At 45.5% G+C, this 20,516-nt stretch overlaps 1 protein-coding gene across 1 annotated transcript in view; it reads right to left on the minus strand.

The window, feature by feature from the left end:
* The window catches only part of gramd2aa (GRAM domain containing 2Aa), a 58,089-nt gene that overhangs the window by 25,613 nt on the left and 11,960 nt on the right, over positions 1–20,516 (minus strand). The window contains exons 3-6 of the mRNA XM_052042580.1: positions 11,734–11,850; positions 8,040–8,100; positions 4,833–4,905; positions 1,849–1,952 (exon numbers count right to left, since the gene is read on the minus strand). Of these exons, the coding sequence (XP_051898540.1) occupies positions 1,849–1,952; positions 4,833–4,905; positions 8,040–8,100; positions 11,734–11,850 (355 nt within the window). The remainder of the gene's footprint in view (positions 1–1,848; positions 1,953–4,832; positions 4,906–8,039; positions 8,101–11,733; positions 11,851–20,516) is intronic.

Genomic DNA, 20,516 nt, shown 5'->3' on the forward strand with positions numbered 1-20,516 from the left:
TTCATCTCCCACCATATTACTCCCTCAAATGGATCAAAAGTGTTGCAACATTTGCAATGAAATGGTCTCATTGATCTCCAAACAATATTTCTTATTTACTCCCCGAACAGTGGGCCAATGGCGCAGGGGGTAAAGCCGCTGCCTCACTGCTCCAACAACCCAGGTTCAATCCTGACCTCCAGTGCTGTCTGTGTGGAGTTTGCATGTTCTCCCTGTGAACACGTGGGTTTCCTCCCACATCCCAAAGATGTGCGGGTTGGTAGATTAATTGGCTGCTGTAAATTGTCCCTGGTGTGTAGGCAAGTGGTAGAATCTTGGGGGGAGTTAGTGGGCAAGTTAGACCACACTTAGAGTACCGCGTCCAGTTCTGGTCGCCTCATTACAGGAAGGATGTGGAAGCATTGGAAAGGGTGCAGAGGAGATTTACCAGGATGCTGCCTGGTTTAGAGAGTATGCATTATGAGGAGGGACTAAAGGAGCTAGGCCTTTAATCTTTGGAGAGAAGGAGGATGAGAGTAGACATGATAGAGGTATACAAAATATTAAGAGGAATAGATAGAGTGGACAGCCAGTGCCCCTTTCCCAGGGCACCAATGCTCAAGACAAGAGGGCATAGCTTTAAGGTAATGGGTGGGAAGTTCAAGGGAGATATTGGGGGAAGGTTTTTTTTACCTGGAGAGTGGTTGGGGCATGGAATGTGCTGCCTGGGGCGGTGGTGGAGGCAGGTACATTGGTCAAGTTCAAGATAAGCATATGGAGGAATTTAAAATAGAGGAATATATGGGAGGAAGGGGTTAGATAGTCTTAGGTGAGGTTTTAAAGGACGGCACAACATTGTGGGCCGAAGGGCCTGTTGTGTGCTGTACTGTTCTATGATTCTATAATCCTAAGTGGGGGAATAAGATGGGATTTGTGAAGTGTAACCGAGTGGTTGATGGTCAGTATTGCCTCAATGGGCTGAAGGGCCTGTTTCTGTGCTCTATGACTACGATTCTATATCATCCAAGTTACTATTTCAAGTACCAGCATTCAAACTGCTTTGCCCTCACTGAAGTCTCTGACCTCCTCAACCTCAATTACAACCTCACGTGTGCCTACACCTCCTACCCATCGAGGAGACTCTGTCTCCTTGTACTGCAGCTCACAGGTGCAGACAGAATGATCACGGGCATTTGTCTTATTTCAGCTCTTCCCCAAAGTGGAAGTGCTTTCAGGTTCCTCCTTGGCAACCACTTCAGGCGAAGTAAACGCGGCCCTCACGCACAATGAACATTCCCCCGTAGGCACTGTTCTTCAGCAGCCTGTGCAGATTCCAGTGTCCCTGTGAGAGCACTCCCCCACTGCCCCCCTGACCCCATCACTGCATTCAGTAGCAACACCCCCCAGTAGTTGGAAGAGTGCTGATTGTATTATGGTGTTCGCCTTTAAAAGCTGGCTACAGAGTCTGCACCTGCTGGACTACCCATTGAGAACTGGTCACAAAGCAATGGGGAATGTTGTGCTAAAACCAACGAGATCAGTCCCAGTGCATATTACACAGGGAAACCCAGCGACTCTGGTCGATGAACCTCAATGTTGTTGCTTTTTATGTGACTCTCACAGGTAGCGTTAGAGTGACCTGCAGCCCTGTTTAAGGTCAGAAAATCCAGTGTAATCTCTCATCCATGAACTTTAATAAGGAACAAATCATTGTTAAAATGAATGGAGATTTCCCTTAATCATTTAACTACTTAAAATAATCCTTAGGAATATTTAGTGCGATGTATTCATTACATGTTGTGGTTATTAGTCAAGTTCTAAAAGACATACTGTAAAATGAGCTGAACATCACTCAGATGGGTCACACACCTTAATGTCTTTTCCAAAGAAGTTAGCATAGAAGCACACCCAGTTGCTGGAGATGTAGAGACGACCCTGGATTAATATGTCTTTCTGCAGAGCACAGGAATAGACTGGGGGACAGAGAGAAAGCGTCAAACACAAATACTTTGAAACGTTTCTCGTTCTGCTCAGCTCTGTGCCTCTCGACCCAAGGAGAGGACTATATATGTTGGGTAACGGCACACTTTTGGGATAGTTTTCCCCAGACTCTGGAAGCAGGCGTTCAGAAGAGATTTCTGGAGTTGTTCACTCACTTGAACCGTGGCCCTTTACACTCTACTTCTCAGGGATCCCTTCCTCTGCCATCTTTCCTTTTACCCATTAATCTGTACCTTGGAGAGGGTCCTTCCCCCCATGACCAAGGGTTCAGTCACCTGTCATCACATTCCTATTGATGCTGTCAGTTTTTGTCTGACAATGCTCCGGCAAAACTCCTTGGGTGACTTTTTTTAATTAAAAGAATGCAAGTCGTCTTTGATCTTGCTATAGGACTGAGCACTGAATTCTTACCCCATTTCTGAAGCAGAATAAATGCCTGACCTGCTGAGTTCCTTCAGCACTGTTTGTGTATTGCTCCAGATTCCAGCATCTGCAGAATTTGTGTCTTCAAAATGAATGGGATTTTTATTCCCAGATCTTCTGTAACACACCCTGGAGTCTGCTCAACCTTTCAAAAAGATCATGACTAATTTGATTGCAACCTCACCCCCATTTCCGATAACCTTTCGCTTCCCTTGCTCTTCAAGCATTTATCTACTGCCGTCTAAAAAAGATTCAGAGATGTGCTACGAATGTGTTCCTGAGATCCAGGGGCTTGCCTGCTGGGAGCAGCATCAGGAAATTGTGAACACCTGAATTTTCCCAACACAGTCTCCACATACCAAAAAAACTCAGCACCGTTAAATGAATCTTTAACTCCATTCAGAGGCTCAAGATGACCTGGGAGCTGTCTGGTAATAACATTGTATAGAGCATATATAACATCAAAAATATTCCAGAGGTTATAGCTCTCCCGTCTGTAATACATGGTCTTGTCAAAAGCCCTCTGAGAGATGGTCAGACTACAATGTTCACCAAACCAAAGGAGCAGATAGTGGAACAGCTGACTGTAAGCTCGGCCAGAGAGGCAGCTCTTAAGGAGGGAGGTCAGAAATTTAGGCTGGAAGTCAATAGTGTGGGGTTGTACACAGCCACACAGTGCAGACGTAAGCTGATAGGGATAGACTGAAGACTTTTTATGCCATTTAAAAATAGCCATGCATTTAACTGTAATCCAAACCAGAAACAGGTTTTTTTGGGTCGATCAGTCTTTTCCTCATTCTGAAGTTATTTACACAGCAACAATTCTTACCCTTTGTGCCTGTGAATGTTTCTCCATCAACACCCAGCTGCCTGCAGACAACCACAGATTATATCTGTCTTTCAGGCAGCCTGAGAGCTGGGGGTAACAGGAAGTTCAATGTGCGACAGGGCAGGTATTTTTCCACCTTACCTTCCATTACAGGAACAAAGAGTAGACAGGGCATAAGTTGTGTAGTATGGAGCTGTTTTTGTAGAGTCATAGTTATACAGCAGGGAAACAGGCCCTTCGGCCCAACTTATCCATGTTGACCAAGATATCTATCTGAGCTGCTCCCATTTGCCTGTGTTTGGCCCATATCCCTCTAGGCTTTTCTGACCATGAACCTGTTCAAATGCCTTTTTAATGTTGTAATTGTACCCATCTCTACCACTTCCTCTGGCATCTTGTTCCACATACCCACTATCCTGTGTCTGTGAAGCAGTTGCCACTCAAGCCCCTGTTAAATCTTTCCCCTCTCACCTAGAACTATGCCGTCTAGTTTTAGACTCCTCTACCCTTGGAAAAAAAACTGTGACCATTCACTTTATCTATGCCCCTGATGATTTTATAAGATCACTCCTCAGCCTCCTTCGCTCCAGGGAAAACAGTCCCAGCCTATTCAGTCTCTCCTTATAACTCAAGACCTCCAGTCCTGGCAGCATCCTCATGAATCTTTTCTGTGCCCTTTCCAGCTTAATTACATCCACCCTGTAGCTGGATGACCAGAAATGCACACAATACTCCAAGTGTGGTCTCACCAACATCTTGTACAGCTGTATCATGACGTCCCAACTCTTGTACTCAGTGCCCTGACTAATGAAGGCAAGCGTGCCAAAAACCTTTGTCACCACCCTATCTACCTGCCTCACCACTTTCAGGGAACTATCTACCTGTACCTCTCTGACACTCTCCAGGGCCCCAGCACTTACAGTGCAAGTCCTGTCCTGGTTTAACTGATTAAAATGCAACACCTTGCACTTGTCCGAGTTAACTTCCATCTGCTGTTCCTTGGCCCACTTCCCCAGTTGATCAAGATCCTGTTGTAATCTTAGGCATTGTTCTTCATTGTCCACCACACCACCAACTTTGGCGTCATCTGCAAATTTACTAACCACGTGAGCAACACTGTCATCCAAATCATTAACAGAAGTGACAAACAACAGTGGACCCAGCACTGATCCCTGTGGCACACCACTGGTCACAGGCCTCCAATCTGAATAACAACCCTCCACTCCCACCCACTAAGCCAATTTTGTATCCAAGAGCGATCTTTGTAAAAGAAAGCAGAATTAACCAATAATCCAGGTACGTGTACGAGAGAGCAGACAGGCTAAAATACTCGTCTGATATTGTGCCCTTCAATAATAATCCCCTTGCTAATGTCTGAGCCAATTTGTAATGTAATATTGGCTTTTATTTCAGTATCTCACCAAGAGGAAAGTTCTTGCAATAGATTAACACAGGGGGACTTGAACTTCCCAGGTCTAATCAATGACCAATGTTCTAACTCTTTGTCCACTTGTGCACATTGAATTCTCTGAGGTGATCTAGTGTCAGTATCTATGTCACCATGTCCCAGAAAGTAACTCGCACAACACGAGATACTCACCTTTCCTCAACGTCTCCTGCTCAGGGACATCCTTGAAGAGTTTGTGATACTGAGAGTTGTACTTTTTAATTGTCTGAAAAGGAAGAGAGACTTTCAGTTGTATGGGCAGCAGAACACTTCACAACCAACTGCATGCTTTATCTTGTCTTGTAACCAACTTGGGCACAATATAGCACGCAGAGCAGGTCTTCATTTTACTCACAATACAGATCTGGGTGTCAAAGGCAAGGCCAGCATTTATTCCCCACCACTAATTGTCCTTGAATTGACAGGCTTGCCAGGCCATTCCAGGGGGCATTTAAGAGTCAACTACATGAGGTGAGTCAGCTGTCTCATATAGACTAAATCGTGAGGATGGCAGACTTCCTCTCCTGAAGGACATTGGTGAACCAAATGCGCTTTTTTTTACAACAATCCAATAGTTTTTGTGGTCATTATTTTAAGGCTAGATGTTGTTCCATAGAACAGAGAACACAAGGCTAGATGTTCTTCCAAATTATTAACTAAGTTAAAGATCCCAGCACCACTGCGGTGGGATTTGAAGTCCAGGCCTGTAGATTCCTAGCCCAGTAATTTATCCACCACACCACCACTGTTTCAGTGCTGACAATGCAGGGATAATAACTGTTGAGGAATGGCCTGGCCTTCTTCAACAAGTGCCACACAAACTCACACCTTCAGACGTGGTCTCAGCTTAATACCTCATGTGAAGGACAGCATGCCCAACAGTATGGCACTCTCACTGGCAACACTGGCCTGGATCCTGAGCTCAAGACCACCTTGACCTCAGGAGGTTCTGAAGGTGGTAATGTGTCCAGATGGAAGATGGAATGTTCTTCCTAAAGCTTACATTTGACTTATTGGGACGGTGCTTGGCCTGCGCATTGGAAAGGCATACACAGGTAGAATGAAGCATCTAGACTCAATTATTTACCAAGCGCTCAGTTGGTGGCCGATGGAATCCATGGGTTAATAATCTATCACTGATGGACACAGGAAGAATTGGAGAGTAAATCACAGAAACCACTCAATTACCTGATTCTGTGGCAATTGTGAATTCTCTATCAGCACTGCCAGCAACATTGAAGCAGAACTTCAAAAGTGTAATGTTACTGGCAGGTGGGAAAGGAGCCGTGTCTGTTCTACGTGGGAGTTAGTTAGTTTGTTGCCATATACACCAGGGTGCAATGAAATTCCTTGCTCACATGAAGCCGACAGAGTAAACAGTGTACATGGTGGTGATAAATACAGCAACAAGAGCAAAACAACAGAATGGTGCAAAGTACAGTAGTGTAAACTGACGTAGTGCAAAAACAAATGCTAAAGTGACATTATCGAGAGAGGTAGAGGTAGAGGTAGAGTTCGGAGTCTGACAGCAGTGGGGAACAAAGTCAGAGTCACAGCAGTCTGTGACTTGGGGATGGCGAGGGGTCGGGGAGCACATCCATGAACTACGCTAGCCTGACCACACCTCCTCCCACCCTTCTTCCTGTAAGGACTCTGTTCCATTCTCAGTGTCTCTCTGGCTAACACATCTCTTCTGATGATGACACTTTCAACACCAGTGCTTCCTTACCCATCGCTTCCCCTCTACCACAGTTGATGGTCCTCAATCACGTCTTATCTATTTCCTGCACTTGCCCCAGTCCTCACCTTCCATCTCACGAGCCTCCACATTCAACAGATCCTCCTCCAGAGTCTCCACCACCTTCAACAAGATTCCACCACGAAACACGGATTCCCCGCCCCTCCCCTTCAGTAATTCCAAAGAACCTTTCCCCTTGAGACTCCCTGATTCCCTCTTCCATCTCCACCAACCACTCTCCTTCTCACAGCACTTTCCCTACAACTGCAGGAGATGCAATACCTGCCCTTTTGCTCTTTTACCTCTTCCCTTCCCACCGTCCTGGGACCCATAGGAATCCTCCCAGCTGACGCAGTGTTTCGCTTCCAATTTAGGATATTGCATTCATGATGTGGTCAGCACCACTCTGGAGATTGGAGGTTGGTTTGTGGAGCAGCCATGCTCAGTTCACAGGGGCAACCTTGAACTTCCAGTTACCCATCAGTTTGATTCCCTGTCCCTCTCCTCCTTCGCCGTCCTACACCATCCCAACTAATCCAAACATAAACAATAGCATCCTATCGTCCATCTGGGCTTGAGGACTCAGTAATGCATTCGACAACGTCAGATAACCAGCCTTTCCTGTTTGTGCCGGGAATGCCCAGTTCTGATGCACAATCACCCACCTGTAACATTTGCTCAGGTTTTCTCTCTCCACAGATGCTGTCTGAACTGATGGGTAATCTACATTTCTCTTATTTCACATTCCCAGCAACTCCATTGTTCTGTATCTCACATTCCCAGCAACTCCATTGTTCTGTATCTCACATTCCCAGCAACTCCATTGTTCTGTATCTCACATTCCCAGCAACTCCATTGTTCTGTATCTCACATTCCCAGCAACTCCATTGTTCTGTATCTCACAGTTCCAGCAACTCCATTGTTCTGTATCTCACATTCCCAGCAACTCCATTGTTCTGTATCTCACATTCCCAGCAACTCCATTGTTCTGTATCTCACATTCCCAGCAACTCCATTGTTCTGTATCTCACATTCCCAGCAACTCCATTGTTCTGTATCTCACATTCCCAGCAACTCCATTGTTCTGTATCTCACATTCCCAGCAACTCCATTGTTCTGTATCTCACATTCCCAGCAACTCCATTGTTCTGTATCTCACATTCCCAGCACTCCTTTTCCTTATTTTCTCTGCTCTCCTGTCATTCACCTCCCTGTTTCCACCTCTGCCAGCTGTCATTAGCAAGCATTCATCACCCTCTCTTCCTTCGAACCGAAAACACTGACTCTTGTTTCTCTTCCCGCAGCTGCTGCCTGACCTGCTGAGTATTTCCAGCATTTTCTGCTTTTATTTCAGATTTCCAGCATCTTCAGTTTCCTTGATTTTCACCCATTGTCCTCTCTTTTGACAGCATCGACAGCACTTGTGCCACCCGGGCAACCTTGGTCTCCAACCTATCACAAACCTTTCCTCCGTTCTCTCCTCCCATCTCCCTCTCTGCAACATAAAGCACACTTTTCCACCTTTCCAAATCTAGTGAAAGGTCAACAACCTGAAATGTTTATCCCTCTGCCTGGCCTGCTGAGTAGTTCCAGCATTTTTTGTTTTGATTTCAGATACTCACAGATCCGCGGTGAAATTTCTTGAAGTCGTCAGAGTTCAGAGAGTCACTTAACTTCACATCTCTAAAATAAACAGAGCAGAATGCTGACAAACAGTGGATCACTTTAACCAGCGCGTTCTCATATACTGTGGTTTCATCTGTCTCTGTTGACACACATGTGGGAAGAGTCTGGCTCCCTGTGTAAGATTATTGATTTACAAGGAAAGATATTATTAAACTGGAAAGAGTGCAGGAAAGATTTACAAGGATGCTGCCAGGACTTGAGGGACTGAGTTTTAGGCAGGGGTTGGGCAGGCTAGGACTTTATTCCTTAGAGCGTCGGAGACTGAGAGGTGATTCTATAGAGGTGTATAAAATCATGAGCTGGATAGGGTGAATGCACTCAGTCCCTTTCCAAGGGTTGGAGTATGAAGAACCAGAGGGCATAGGTTTAAGGTAAGAGGGGAAAGACTTAAGAGGAACATAGAACAGTACAGCACAATAACAGGCCCTTCAGCCCACAATGTTGTGCTGAACCAATTACATTAGGAATAAGATGCTCAACTAAACTAAACCCTTCTGCCTTCACAATGTCCATATCTTACCATGTGCCTATCTAAGAGCTTCTTGAACGTCCCTATCGTATCTGCCTCCACCACTACCCCAGGCAGCACATTCCAGGCACCCACCACTCTCTGTGTAAAAAACTTGCCCTGCACATCTCCTTTGAACATTCCCCCCTCACCTTAAATGCATGCCTTCTGGTATTAGGCATATCAACCCTGGGGAAAAGATACCAGCTGTTTACCCTATCTATGCCTCTCATAATCTCATAAACCTCTATCAGGTCTCCCCTCAGCCTCTGCTGCTCCAGGGAGAACAAGTAAAGTTTGTCCAACCTTTCCTCATAGCACATGCCCTCTAATCCAGGCAGCATCCTGGTAAACCTCTTCTGCACCCTCTCCAAAGCCTCAACATTCTTCCTATCATGGAGCGACTAGAACTGAATGCAACACTCCAGATGCGGCCTAACTAAAGTTTTATAAAGCTGCAGCTTAACTTCCTGACTTTTGAACTCAATGTCTTGACCAATGAAGGCAAGTGTGCTATATGCCTACTTTGCTGCCCTATCAACCTGTGAAGCCACTTTCAGAAAGCTATGAACTTGGACCCCAAGATCCCTCTGCTCATCAACACTGTTAAGGGTCTTGCCATTAACAGTGTACTGTCTCTTTACATTTGATCTCCCAAAGTGCAACACTTCACATTTGGCCAGTTTAAACTCCACCTGCCATTTCTCCGCCCATATCTGCAACTGATCTATATCCCACTGTATCCTTTGCCAGTCTTCTATACTATCCACAACACCACCAATCTTTGTATCATCTGCAAACTTACTAACCCACCCATCTACACTTTAATCCAGGTCATTTATATTCATCACAAACAGCAGAGGTCCCAGTACAGATCCCTGAGGAACGCCACTAGTCACAGACCTCCAGCTAGAATAAGTCCCATCAACCACTACCCTCTGTCTTCTATGGGCAAACCAGTTCTGAATCCAAACGACCAATTCACCGTGGATCCTATGCATCTTAATCTTCTGGGTGAGCCTCCCATAAGGGACCTTGTCAAACGCCTTACTAAAATCCATGCAGACAACATCCACAGCTCTACCTTCATCAATCACCCTCGTCACCTCGTCAACAAGCTCAATCAAGTTAGTAAGGCACGACTTGCCCTGCACAAAGCCATGCTGACTGTCAAGGGACCGACTGTCCCTCTATCTACCTACCCCACGTGAACTTGAGGGACAACTTTTTTTATATATATACAACGGGTGGTATCTACGTGGAATCAGCTGCCAGAGGAAGTGGTTGAGGCAGATACGATAACAACTTTTAGAAGACAGTTGGACAGGTACATGGATTGGAAAGGTTTAGAAGGTTGTGGGCCATATGCTGGCAAATGGGACTGGCTTGGATGGGCATCTTGGTTAGCATTGGCCAGTTGGGCCGAAGGGCCTATGTCTGTGCTGTATAACCCTAACACAAACAGGCCCTGGGTGACATTAGGGTTCTGTTCTTGAGAAGTGTCCATAAGTCGATTTCCCATAAGTCGGAAATGTCCATCTTCTGTAGTAACCTACATCCTATCGCTCTACATACACTTGTTATAATTCTTTCATTTAATTCAATAATCACCATAACACTACCCATAATTAAACTAATGGAATATATACTGTATCCCATCATTAATGAATACCATGAAACATCTTATTTTTGTTCTTACCAGATTGAAAAATGCTTTAAAAATGTATGGGAGAATTTGCATAAAGTCAGATTTCCATAGGTTGGGTCATGTAGCCTGAGGAGACCCTGTATCTATGTCCATGTTAGCTGGTACATATGTGTAAGCGCCAGCTGTCAGTGGGGTAAAACCTGTCTTTCTAGGGCCTCTGAGTATGGGTAACACAGTGGGATCTGAAGCAGCAAGTTATGGGTTTAAGCCTTTCTCCAAGGTTTGAGAAAATCCTTAGTGCAGCTGCCCAGGGAGACAAAGTACTTTGGAAAGATGGTAAAGAGGATGTTTTAGGTGGTAGCTGAATGAATTAAAGCCCGATGTTCCTCACTCAGCCAGCATCATCGGCAAGTCTCAGATTCACCTGCTCTCCCTTGATCCACAGGGTGCGACAATGGACCCGCAACTGTTGGCCTGTTTAGGTGCAGCAGAGATGGGTCTCACTCCCTGGTGTTGGCTACATTAGACAGACAAAAGCCCCAAGTCTCCATGAATGACTTACTGGCTTCACGTAGGGGATCTCATGAGCTGTGACACATTTGTCACCAACTGCTAGTGAGACCCTTATATATATGCTGTATATACACAGTATATATGGGAGAGAGATACAGCACAGAAACAGGCCCTTCAGCCCATTGAGTCTGTGCCAACCATCAACCACCTATTTTACACTGATCCTATGTTAATCCCAATTTTTTTTTATTCTTCCCACATTTTGCATCCCCTGGTACCTGACCCATCTGCTGATCTGCTACAGTTTCCCTCACTCTACCCACCCCAAACTAATCAGAGGCCAGTACACCTCAAATCTCCTCTCAAGCTTCTCTTCTCACCTCGGGAAACATGAACTGATTTCAGTCCAGAAATGGCCAAGTTCTAATTTCAGGATTATGATTATTTTGGCTTGGTTTGTAGAGTCAGTCGCTGCCTCACAGCTCCAGGGAGCCAGGTTCAACGCTGAGCTTGGGTGCTGTCTGTGTGGTGTCTGTCTGTGCCCACTGTGGCCATGTGGGCTTCCTCCCACAGCCCAAAGACCATTGTCAACTGCCTCTAGTGTGTAGGTGAGAGGCAGAATCTGAGGGAATTGATGGGAATGGAGTAAGAATGTAATAAATTTGGAACTTACTCTAAATGGGCTTGATGGTTGACACGGACTTGGTAAACCAAATGGTCTGTTTCCAGATTATATGACCCAAATACTTCATCCCCAATTCTTAATTTCCCAGCCAAAGGAAATTATGTTCCATTCCCTACTCTATCGTATCCTTTAAATATGTGAAACACTTTAACCAGAGCTCCCCCAATCCTCTCTTGCCAAGGTTATTCTACCTGTCCACATAATTATCCCGCTAAACCCCGGCATCATAATGAAACGTTCCACTGCAATGTAGATCAGAGGAAGGAAATCCTTTACCTTCCACGTGAGCGTGATTCAAAGCTATCCTCTTCCACAGAGGTCTCAATCGCATCCAGGTTTGGGGAGGGGCTGCGGTCACTCTGTAAGGGATCAATTTCCAATGGCGATTTCAGCCTGTAGCAATAGAAGAACTCATTGGCATTGTCTGTGTGTGATGGTTTATGTCAACAACAACAACAATTTGGGTATATGTAGCATCTGCAATGTAGTGAACTTCCCAAGGTCCTTTGCAAGAGAGTAATCAGACAAAAATACTTGGCACATGGCACAGAGATTCCAGGTAAAGTGACAGAGGTTCTAAGAGAGGTGGCTGAAACCTTAGTGGAAAAGGAAAGTTTTAAATGTCTTCAACCTGAGGCAGTAATTCTGTTTCTCTTTCCACAAATCCTGCCCAACTTGCTGAGTGTTTCCATCATTTTCTGTTTAGAGAGTGAGAGGGCGAGACAGAGAGCGAGAGAGAGAGAGGCAGAGAGGGAGGGAGACAAGAGGCAGAGAGAGTGACACACATACACACACACACACACACACACACACACACACACACACACACACAGAGGCAGAGAGAGGGGTCAAGGGGGTGTGAAAGGAGAGGGATGGAGCGGTTGCAGGAGAGACATAGAGCTTATAAGCAAGAAAGCTGGAGAGAAATAGTGCAAGCCTAAGATGCAATAGGGGGAAATCAAGGAACTTGGAGATTTCCCTCCAGAGATGCTGCCTGACCTGCTGAGTTCCTCCAGCATTTTGTGTACGTTGCTGATGGTAACAGGTAAACAGGAGTAACATGGCAGACATCACTCACGTGGATTGTTACGCATACATTAACATTAACAGTTAAAATTATTTACAAGAAAGACTTATAAGACAGAAGAGAAGCAACAGTATAACATCTATATTGGACATAAACTGGTTTAAAACAATAAAGAGCTTAAAACAATAAACAATAGAGACACAAGAGAGACTGCAGATGCTGGACATCTGGAGCAACACACACAAAATGCTGGAGGAACTCAGCAGGTCAAGCAGCATCTATGGAGGGAAATGAACAGCTGATGTTTCAAGCCGAGACCCTTCATAAATCCGGATGAAGGGTCTTGGCCCACGATGTTGACTGTTCATTTCCCTCCATAGATGCTGCCTGACCTGCTGAGTTCCTCCAGCACTTTTTGTGCTGCTCAAGAGTCCAATTAGAGCAGGCAAGTTTTCAGCAGCCTTGAAAAGCGAGTCTCAGATTATATTTCACAGAAGGGATGATTACACTAGCACCTCATCAGAGGGGAACAGAGAAGTGAGGACCACAAACCCACTGCTTCACGCTGCATCAGACTTTCTCTAGCTGTCGAAGCAATGTTAATGGAATAAAAAGCAAATATTTCACAACACACGATCAGTCTCCTGGGCATAAACTGCTTCATTTGATTTTCCTATCTGACCACACAATAATCATCTGACAAGAGATTAAATCCTTCAGGGGATGCCTAATTCCATTCTGCTCTTTCAGCTAAGTCACTGCATTCTGTCTGATTCATTTAATCAATCAGCTGCTCATGTAGAAGTGATGGTTACAGTCCAGGCCATTCTGTGAAATTGGTTTGCAAAATCAAACAAACTTTCTTCAGGGATGCAGCTGATCAAAGTCGGCATTAATCCACCACAAAGTCACAAAGGAAAATGGGCAAGGAAGGTTCAAAGACTTGCCACACAAATGAAAAACAAGCTCATTGGTGCAACATTCTTTATTTAAATGTTATTTATTTTCCAATTCTTAAATCTCAATTCTTAGCAAACTGACCGGAAAAAAACAGCAGTCACCTAAACAATATTCCATGAAACAGCAAGCTGTCACTGAGACGTCATTCAAGCATGGCCTGGTAGAAGCCAACATTCACACCACAAAAGAAGCAGGCAATGGCCACCTCCAGTGAGAAAGTCTAACCAGAGAAATAAAGGACTGCAGATACTGGAATCTAGATGAAAAACACAATGATGCTGGAGGAACTCAGCAGGCCAGGCAGCATCTGTGGAGAAGGTCCTGAAGAAGGGTCCTGACCCGAAACGTTGACTGCCAGCTTTTCTGCCTGGCCTGCTGAGTTCCTCCAGCATCATAGTATTTTTCAATCAGAGAGTCTAACCCTGGACATTCAGTCACCACGTCCTCACCGTCAACAGCTGGGGGATCACCATCAACCAGAATCTCAACTGGACGAGCAACCTTAATGCTGTGGCTGCAAGCGCAGGTGAGAGGCTGGATATCCCAGAGCCAGTGATTCACTTCCCAACAATCCAAAACACTTCCACAATCTAAAAGCATAGATCAAGCACGTAATACAATATTCTCCAGTTGCCTGGATGCATGCAACACAAACAACACTCAAGAGGCTCCACACCAACCAGAACAAAGCATCAAGTAGATTGTTACTCCATCCATCACCCTAAACCTTCATTCTCTTCACCACTGGCACACAGTGGCTGCAGTGTGTAACATCTATAAAATCACAACAGCATCGCTGAAACACAAAACCTCTGCCACCAAGGAGGACAAAGGCAGCAGATGCAATGGGAACACCACCACCTAACGGTTCCCCTTCAAGGTGTGCAGCATCCTGGCACGGAAATACATCGCCGGCTCTTTGTCGTCGCTGGGGCTCAATCCTGGAACCCACCCCCCGACCAATGGCACTGTGGGAGCACCTTCACCAGAGGGACTACAGCGGTTCAAGAGGCAGCTCACCACCTTCTTCGAGAGCAGTCAGGGATGGGCAATAAATGCTGGCCTTCCCAGTGATGCCCCAATCCCAAGGAGTGAATACAGAAATATAAAACAAATTAATACTAGTCACAAGTTGAATGTAGCAAATCTTCTGCCAACGTAAAAACAAATAGACTAAAAGCCACTATTTATTAAAGTATCAGTCATAGCCTCAGGACATCCCAAAGTGCCATCAATATGATGTTGTAGGAATTCTGAACTATTTCTGCACAGCGAGATCCGCACAGGCAAAAAAATGTACAAGGATGTGGAGGTTCACTTGGAGAATAAATACCAGAAAACATAGGATGGCTAATGGATATAGGACTGAATGTCCTGACTTGTGTTGTGAGTCTTACCTCACTGACATTTGATTCGGGACCTTGTATTGTGCTCATCTGTATAGTTTTCTTCCAGGTCACTTTACTTTCATGTCTTTGTTTAAGATCCATGACATAAAAAGAAACACATCTTCACAACCTTGGAATGTCCCCAAACAGGTTTATAATTGAAGAACAATGGCCATTTTGATGTAGAAAGTATGGCAGACAATTTTCAAGGAGCAAGAACGCACAAACAGTAATGGACACAGAGCAGGTTACCTCTTGGATGAGAGGTACATAATGATCTGTCTCAGTTTAATCTCTCACCTACAACTCAGCACCTGGTTGCAGCTCCCCCTCAGTAATGCAGTCCGATAATGAGCTGATTTATTCAAATCTCTGTGATGAGGATTGAGATTACAATTTCTGACTCAAAGGCAAGAATGCAACACACTAAATCACAGGATCACTCCGGTTGTTCCGTGTTACATGCCCTCTGCCTCCAACCTTATTCCCACTGGGAGTAACAATGGGCAGAGAGCATGGAGACTTCTTTATTTTCAACAGAGCTTGTCCCACGGCAATATCACGGATATGAAGGTTCCTGAGAATAGAAGACGTCGTTCTCATTTCATATCTCCCAATTACATATTTGGTCCATCAAATCCATGCTAGATCCCAGAACATTCCCATCAATCTTACTGTTTCACTTATTTCCCTGTAACCCATTCTCTCCCATATGCTCATCAGCTCTCCTTGGTTATTTATAATAACTGATTAACCCACCAGCCTATGCATCTTTGGGATGTGGGAGGAAACCAGAGCACCCAGAGGAAACCCATGCAGACCCGGGGAGAACGTACAAACTCCACACGGACAACAGCGGGGATTAGGATGGAACCCGGGTCACGGGAGCTTTAAGCAGCAGCACCACCTGCACTGCCACCATGCTGCACATTAACGTAGCAACCTAACAACAAGGAGCTCCCACACCTCAAAGACGTGCTGGTTCATAGACTAATTGGCCACCGTAAATTGCCCCTGGTGTGGAGGTGAGTGGTAGAAACCTGCGGGGGAATTGATGGGGATGTGGGGAGAATAAAATGCGATTGGTGTAAATAGGACCAGAGGGTCTGCCTCGTGCTGTTTGCTTACAACCCTATGAAAGAAACACATTCAGGAAGACCGCACGTAAACTGTGGTGCCACAACACAGTGTCTGAATAGAGTACTTAAAAACTTCTCAGCAAAGGTTGATCTCCTTTAAATAGAGCCCATACAAAAGGGATTCTAATTAAATTACAGCCACATTAAGGCGTCAAATACCAGCTGAGGAACACAAATAAAGTACTTAAATCTGTCTTCTTCTCTCAGCATCTGTGAGTAACAGTGGGAGAGATTGGCCCACTCTGCTGACACAGAGCTACCACACAATGGGACCAGTGTCCTCGCTGGAGCCCAAACCCCATCTACAACCAAGGCTCCAATCAGAGTACATACTGAGGAACAGTCTATAACTCTCCACTGGAAGGGGAGGGGAGCGGAAATTTCCACTGCACCAGAGAAGAAGGCTGTTTTTAAAGTTTCTGCCTTGCATTGAAAAGGTAACTTAAAGGAGGGAATAAGAAAAGATTTTGCTGAACTTTCCCCGGTTGAAGAGGTCACCTAGAAAATCCATTATCAGGGAGGTCATACCAAAGTGATAATCTGTGTGAGAAGAATAATTGCCAACATTTATTTAGTTTTCACTAATTGGGATAATAATCGCATGCACTAATAGCAATGAGAAAAGGCTTCACACAACAAAGCCTTTTTAAATTGCAAAACACAGCCAACATTTCATCAGGTCATAATCCAGCTCCAACAGTCCACTAACCACCTAGGAAACTCCATTAACTAGCTGCAATACTCCACTAACTAGCTACAATACTCCACTAACTAGCTGCAATATTCCACTAAGCACCCCTGATAGTTAAGTTACCTACCAGCCTGAATACTCCACTATAATAACAACAGAAAATACTGGGAAAAAAAGCTCAGCAAGTCAGGCAGTCTCTGTGGAAAGAGAAACAGTCAATGTTTTGGATCTGTGACCCTTCATTGTATCCGAAACATTGATTGCTTCTCTCTCCACAGATGCTGCACGACTTGCTGCACCTTTCCAGCATTTTCTGTTTTTATTTCAGATTTCCAGCATCTGCAACTGTTTTTTATATATTTATGGATACTGGCTGCAACACGCCACTAGCTACACCGATAACCCACCAACCCCAAAGCCACATTACTTGCTGCCCCACGGATCTCAGGCAGTGCTCCAGTCTTCAGGCCCTTACTGAGTGAGGTTGCCCAGTTTCGGGAAGCTGTCTCGGGGGGGGGGGGGCGGGATTTAAATTCGGTTCATTAGATTGGAGTGAAAAGCCAATATAACTGATGGTGAACACAGAACTAGTGGGTTGTCTTAAAAACCCTACTGGCTGACTGAAGCCCTTTGGAGAAGACAGTCAGCCTTTCCCTGATGAATCTATGACCCCAGACACAGGGAAATGCTCAAGCATGTCACCTGTACCCACCCACCCCACTACTACAAAGGGCCCACGGCATCAGTCTGTGCACTGGATTCTGACGCAGCAGAAACACCGGTCAAGCCTGCAGGGCTTCGGTGAATATTGGGGCATTGTGGCTGAATTAGGAGCTTTAAAACCAATTGTCCATGCATCAACCTGACACAGTTGTATCGAAGCATCATACTATTCAACCAATGTCCCAGATCCCTCCATTACAGTCACTGGTTATGTTTTGGCCCACTAGCAGGGCGGACTGTGTCTCTACACTTCTCGCTGCCTTGGAAAAGCAGCCAACCTAATCAAAAACCCCTCCCACCCCAGTCATTCTCTCTTCTCCCCCTCCCATCGGGCAGAAGACACAAAAGCCTGAAAGCACGTACCACCAGGCTCAAGGACAGCTTCTATCCCGCTGTGTAAGACTATTGAACGGACCTCTTGTACAGTAAGATGGACTCTTGACCTCACAATCTACCTTGTCATGACCCTTGCGCCTTATTGTCTGCCTGCACTGCACTTTCTCTGTAACTGCAAAACTTCATTCTGCATTCTGTTATTGCTTTTCCCTTGTACTACCTCGATGTATTGATGTGATGAAATGATCTGTATGGATGGCATGCAAATCAAGGTTTTTCACTGTACCTCTGTACATGTGACAATAATAAACCAATTACCTCGGGTGCTGTCTGTGTGGAGTTTGCACATTCTCTTAGTGATAGTGTGGGTTTCCTCCCATACCACAAAGGCGTGCAGGTTGCTAGGTTAATTAGCCACTTTAAATTGCCCTGAGTGTGTAAGTGTGTGGTAGAATGTGGAGAAGTTGACAGGAATGTGGGAAGAATAAAAAGGATTAATGGAGGATGAGTGTGTGGTTGATGGTCAGTATGGACTCAATGGGCCGAAGGGCCTGTTTCTGTGCTGCATCACTCTATGAATCAGTTGTTAAGATAAGATTTCTTTATTAGTCACACGTACATCAAAACACAGTGAAATGCATCTTTTGCGTAGAATGTTCTGGGGGCAGCTCGCAAGTGTCACCACGCCTCCGGCGCCAACATATCTTTGGAATGTGGGAGGAAACCGGAGGACCCGGAGGAAACCCACGCAGACACGGGGAGAACATACAAACTCCTTACAGACAGCGGCCAGAACTGAACCCAGGTCACTGGCACTGTAATAGCGTTACGCTAACCGCTACACTACCGTTACCTTCTCTCATACAACATCCACCTCTTTGTTAGGTTCAGGGCCTTCTCTACACTCTCCTTTCTCACACACTCTCCTCCCAACCACCCTGCGTAACACACTTACACACTACTACTGGAGTTTCCTACTTCCAGTGGGAGAGCTGGTGTCAGGGCCAGTGGAAGCAGCTGGACAGGAAGTGGGATAATTGGTTGGCCCTGGAATCTGCAAGGTTACCTTGTAGGAATGGATGAGGTGATGACTTTGACACATATGGGAAAGAGACAGAAAAGTGAAAGTAAGCAAACACAGATCGACTCTGCATGCCAGGAAGAAAATTAAGTATTTTTATCCCTGCAAGGAGGTGTACAGCATGTGTCTCTACACCATCTGAAGTGTTAATAAATAGTGAATAGTTACACTGCCCCAACCCACATCCTCCTGGGGCATCACGTCACATCCTGAACTCAAGTACCTGGTCTTTATGCGATAACGAATTCAGGATGAGACCTGTGACCCCTCTTCTCCCACCCCCCCCCCCCCCTTCCCCAGGAGAATGGATCAGTGCCCTTGATATGCCCCTGAATTCTGTGGTCTGGATGAAGAGGCGAGAGGATGGCTTGTGTTTCAAATCACCCTTTAATCGGGCACAAGGATGACTGTTCTCACCCGTGGCTGGGTAACAGTCTCACCTCCCCGTCAGACTGCTTCATTCCCAGAGGGAGTTAATCCCAGTCTCCTGGCCGATAGTCACCCCTCCACCATCACCAAATCAGACTGGGAGAATGTTTACCCCACCAGTTTCTGGGAGTTTGCTGTGCACAAATCACCTGCTGTGCTTCCGACAATATTGGGTACACCTCAGAGATTTGCAGCTTTGGGGAGATCCCAAGCTTCTCAAAAGTGAGGAATAAGTGAAGCCTTTCTTTACTTAAAGTGCATTGCCAACAGAAAAACAAATGCAATGGACACTAACTGAACCAGGCACACTGAGCAGTGCTTTTTGTGTCTGTCTCCTGATTGTTCACCTATGTCGCACATAATATGAAACCCTAGGCTACTTCTAGTATGCTTCAAACCTTCTCCATTAACAGCTATGTAGCAGAATGATTACCCTTTCCATATTTCCTTATGGCAGAGAAAGAGGCTATTTGGCCCATTGAGTCTATGCTAACTCAGAGCAATCCCACTACCTCAATAATTTGCCCCTGTAACTTATTCTTGCCTATTTTCCGTGAATCCTACCACTCACCCACACATTGTGGCCATCTAAAGGCTGAGAGAGGCAGGTCCGAGCTGTAGGAAATGCCCAGCAAATGAAACAGCAAAGGTAATATTACAGATGGATAACCTACAGCAGAACAGGCGAGCTCTGACAAGCAGAAAACGTCATAGAGCTATACAGCATGGAAACAGGCCCTTCGGCCCAGCTTGTCCAATGCCAACCAGTATGGCCAATGCCAACCAGTATGTCCATCTGAGCTACTCCCACTTGCCTGTGTTTGGCTCATATCCCTGGAACCCTTTTCGATCTAGACTTCTGTCTTTTAAATGTTGTAACTGCACCCAACTGTCCCACCTCCTCAGGTACCCATTACCCTCTCGGTGAAAAGTTTCCACCTCAGATCTCTTTTAAATCTTTCCCCGCTCACCTTAAACCTGGACTCCCCTACCCTGGTGAAAAGACTAGGGATGTTATGACTCTCATGATTTTAAGGTCACCTTCTACGTTCCAGGGAAAATAGTCCCAGCCTATCTCGCCTCTCCTTATAACTCGAGCCCTCCAGTCCCAGTAACATCCTCATGAATCTTTCCTGCAAACAGTGAGCTACCTGAAAGTGTTGAATCAACACTGAGTCTGGAAGACTCCAACCATCCAAGTCAGAAAGTGAGACGTCGTTCCTCACAGTTACGTTGGGCACTATAACAGTACCGGGGACCATAGAGAGGTCAGAGCGCGAGTGAG

The sequence above is a fragment of the Pristis pectinata genome, chromosome 32 (assembly GCF_009764475.1).
Source record: "Pristis pectinata isolate sPriPec2 chromosome 32, sPriPec2.1.pri, whole genome shotgun sequence".
Classification (NCBI taxonomy): domain Eukaryota; kingdom Metazoa; phylum Chordata; class Chondrichthyes; order Rhinopristiformes; family Pristidae; genus Pristis; species Pristis pectinata.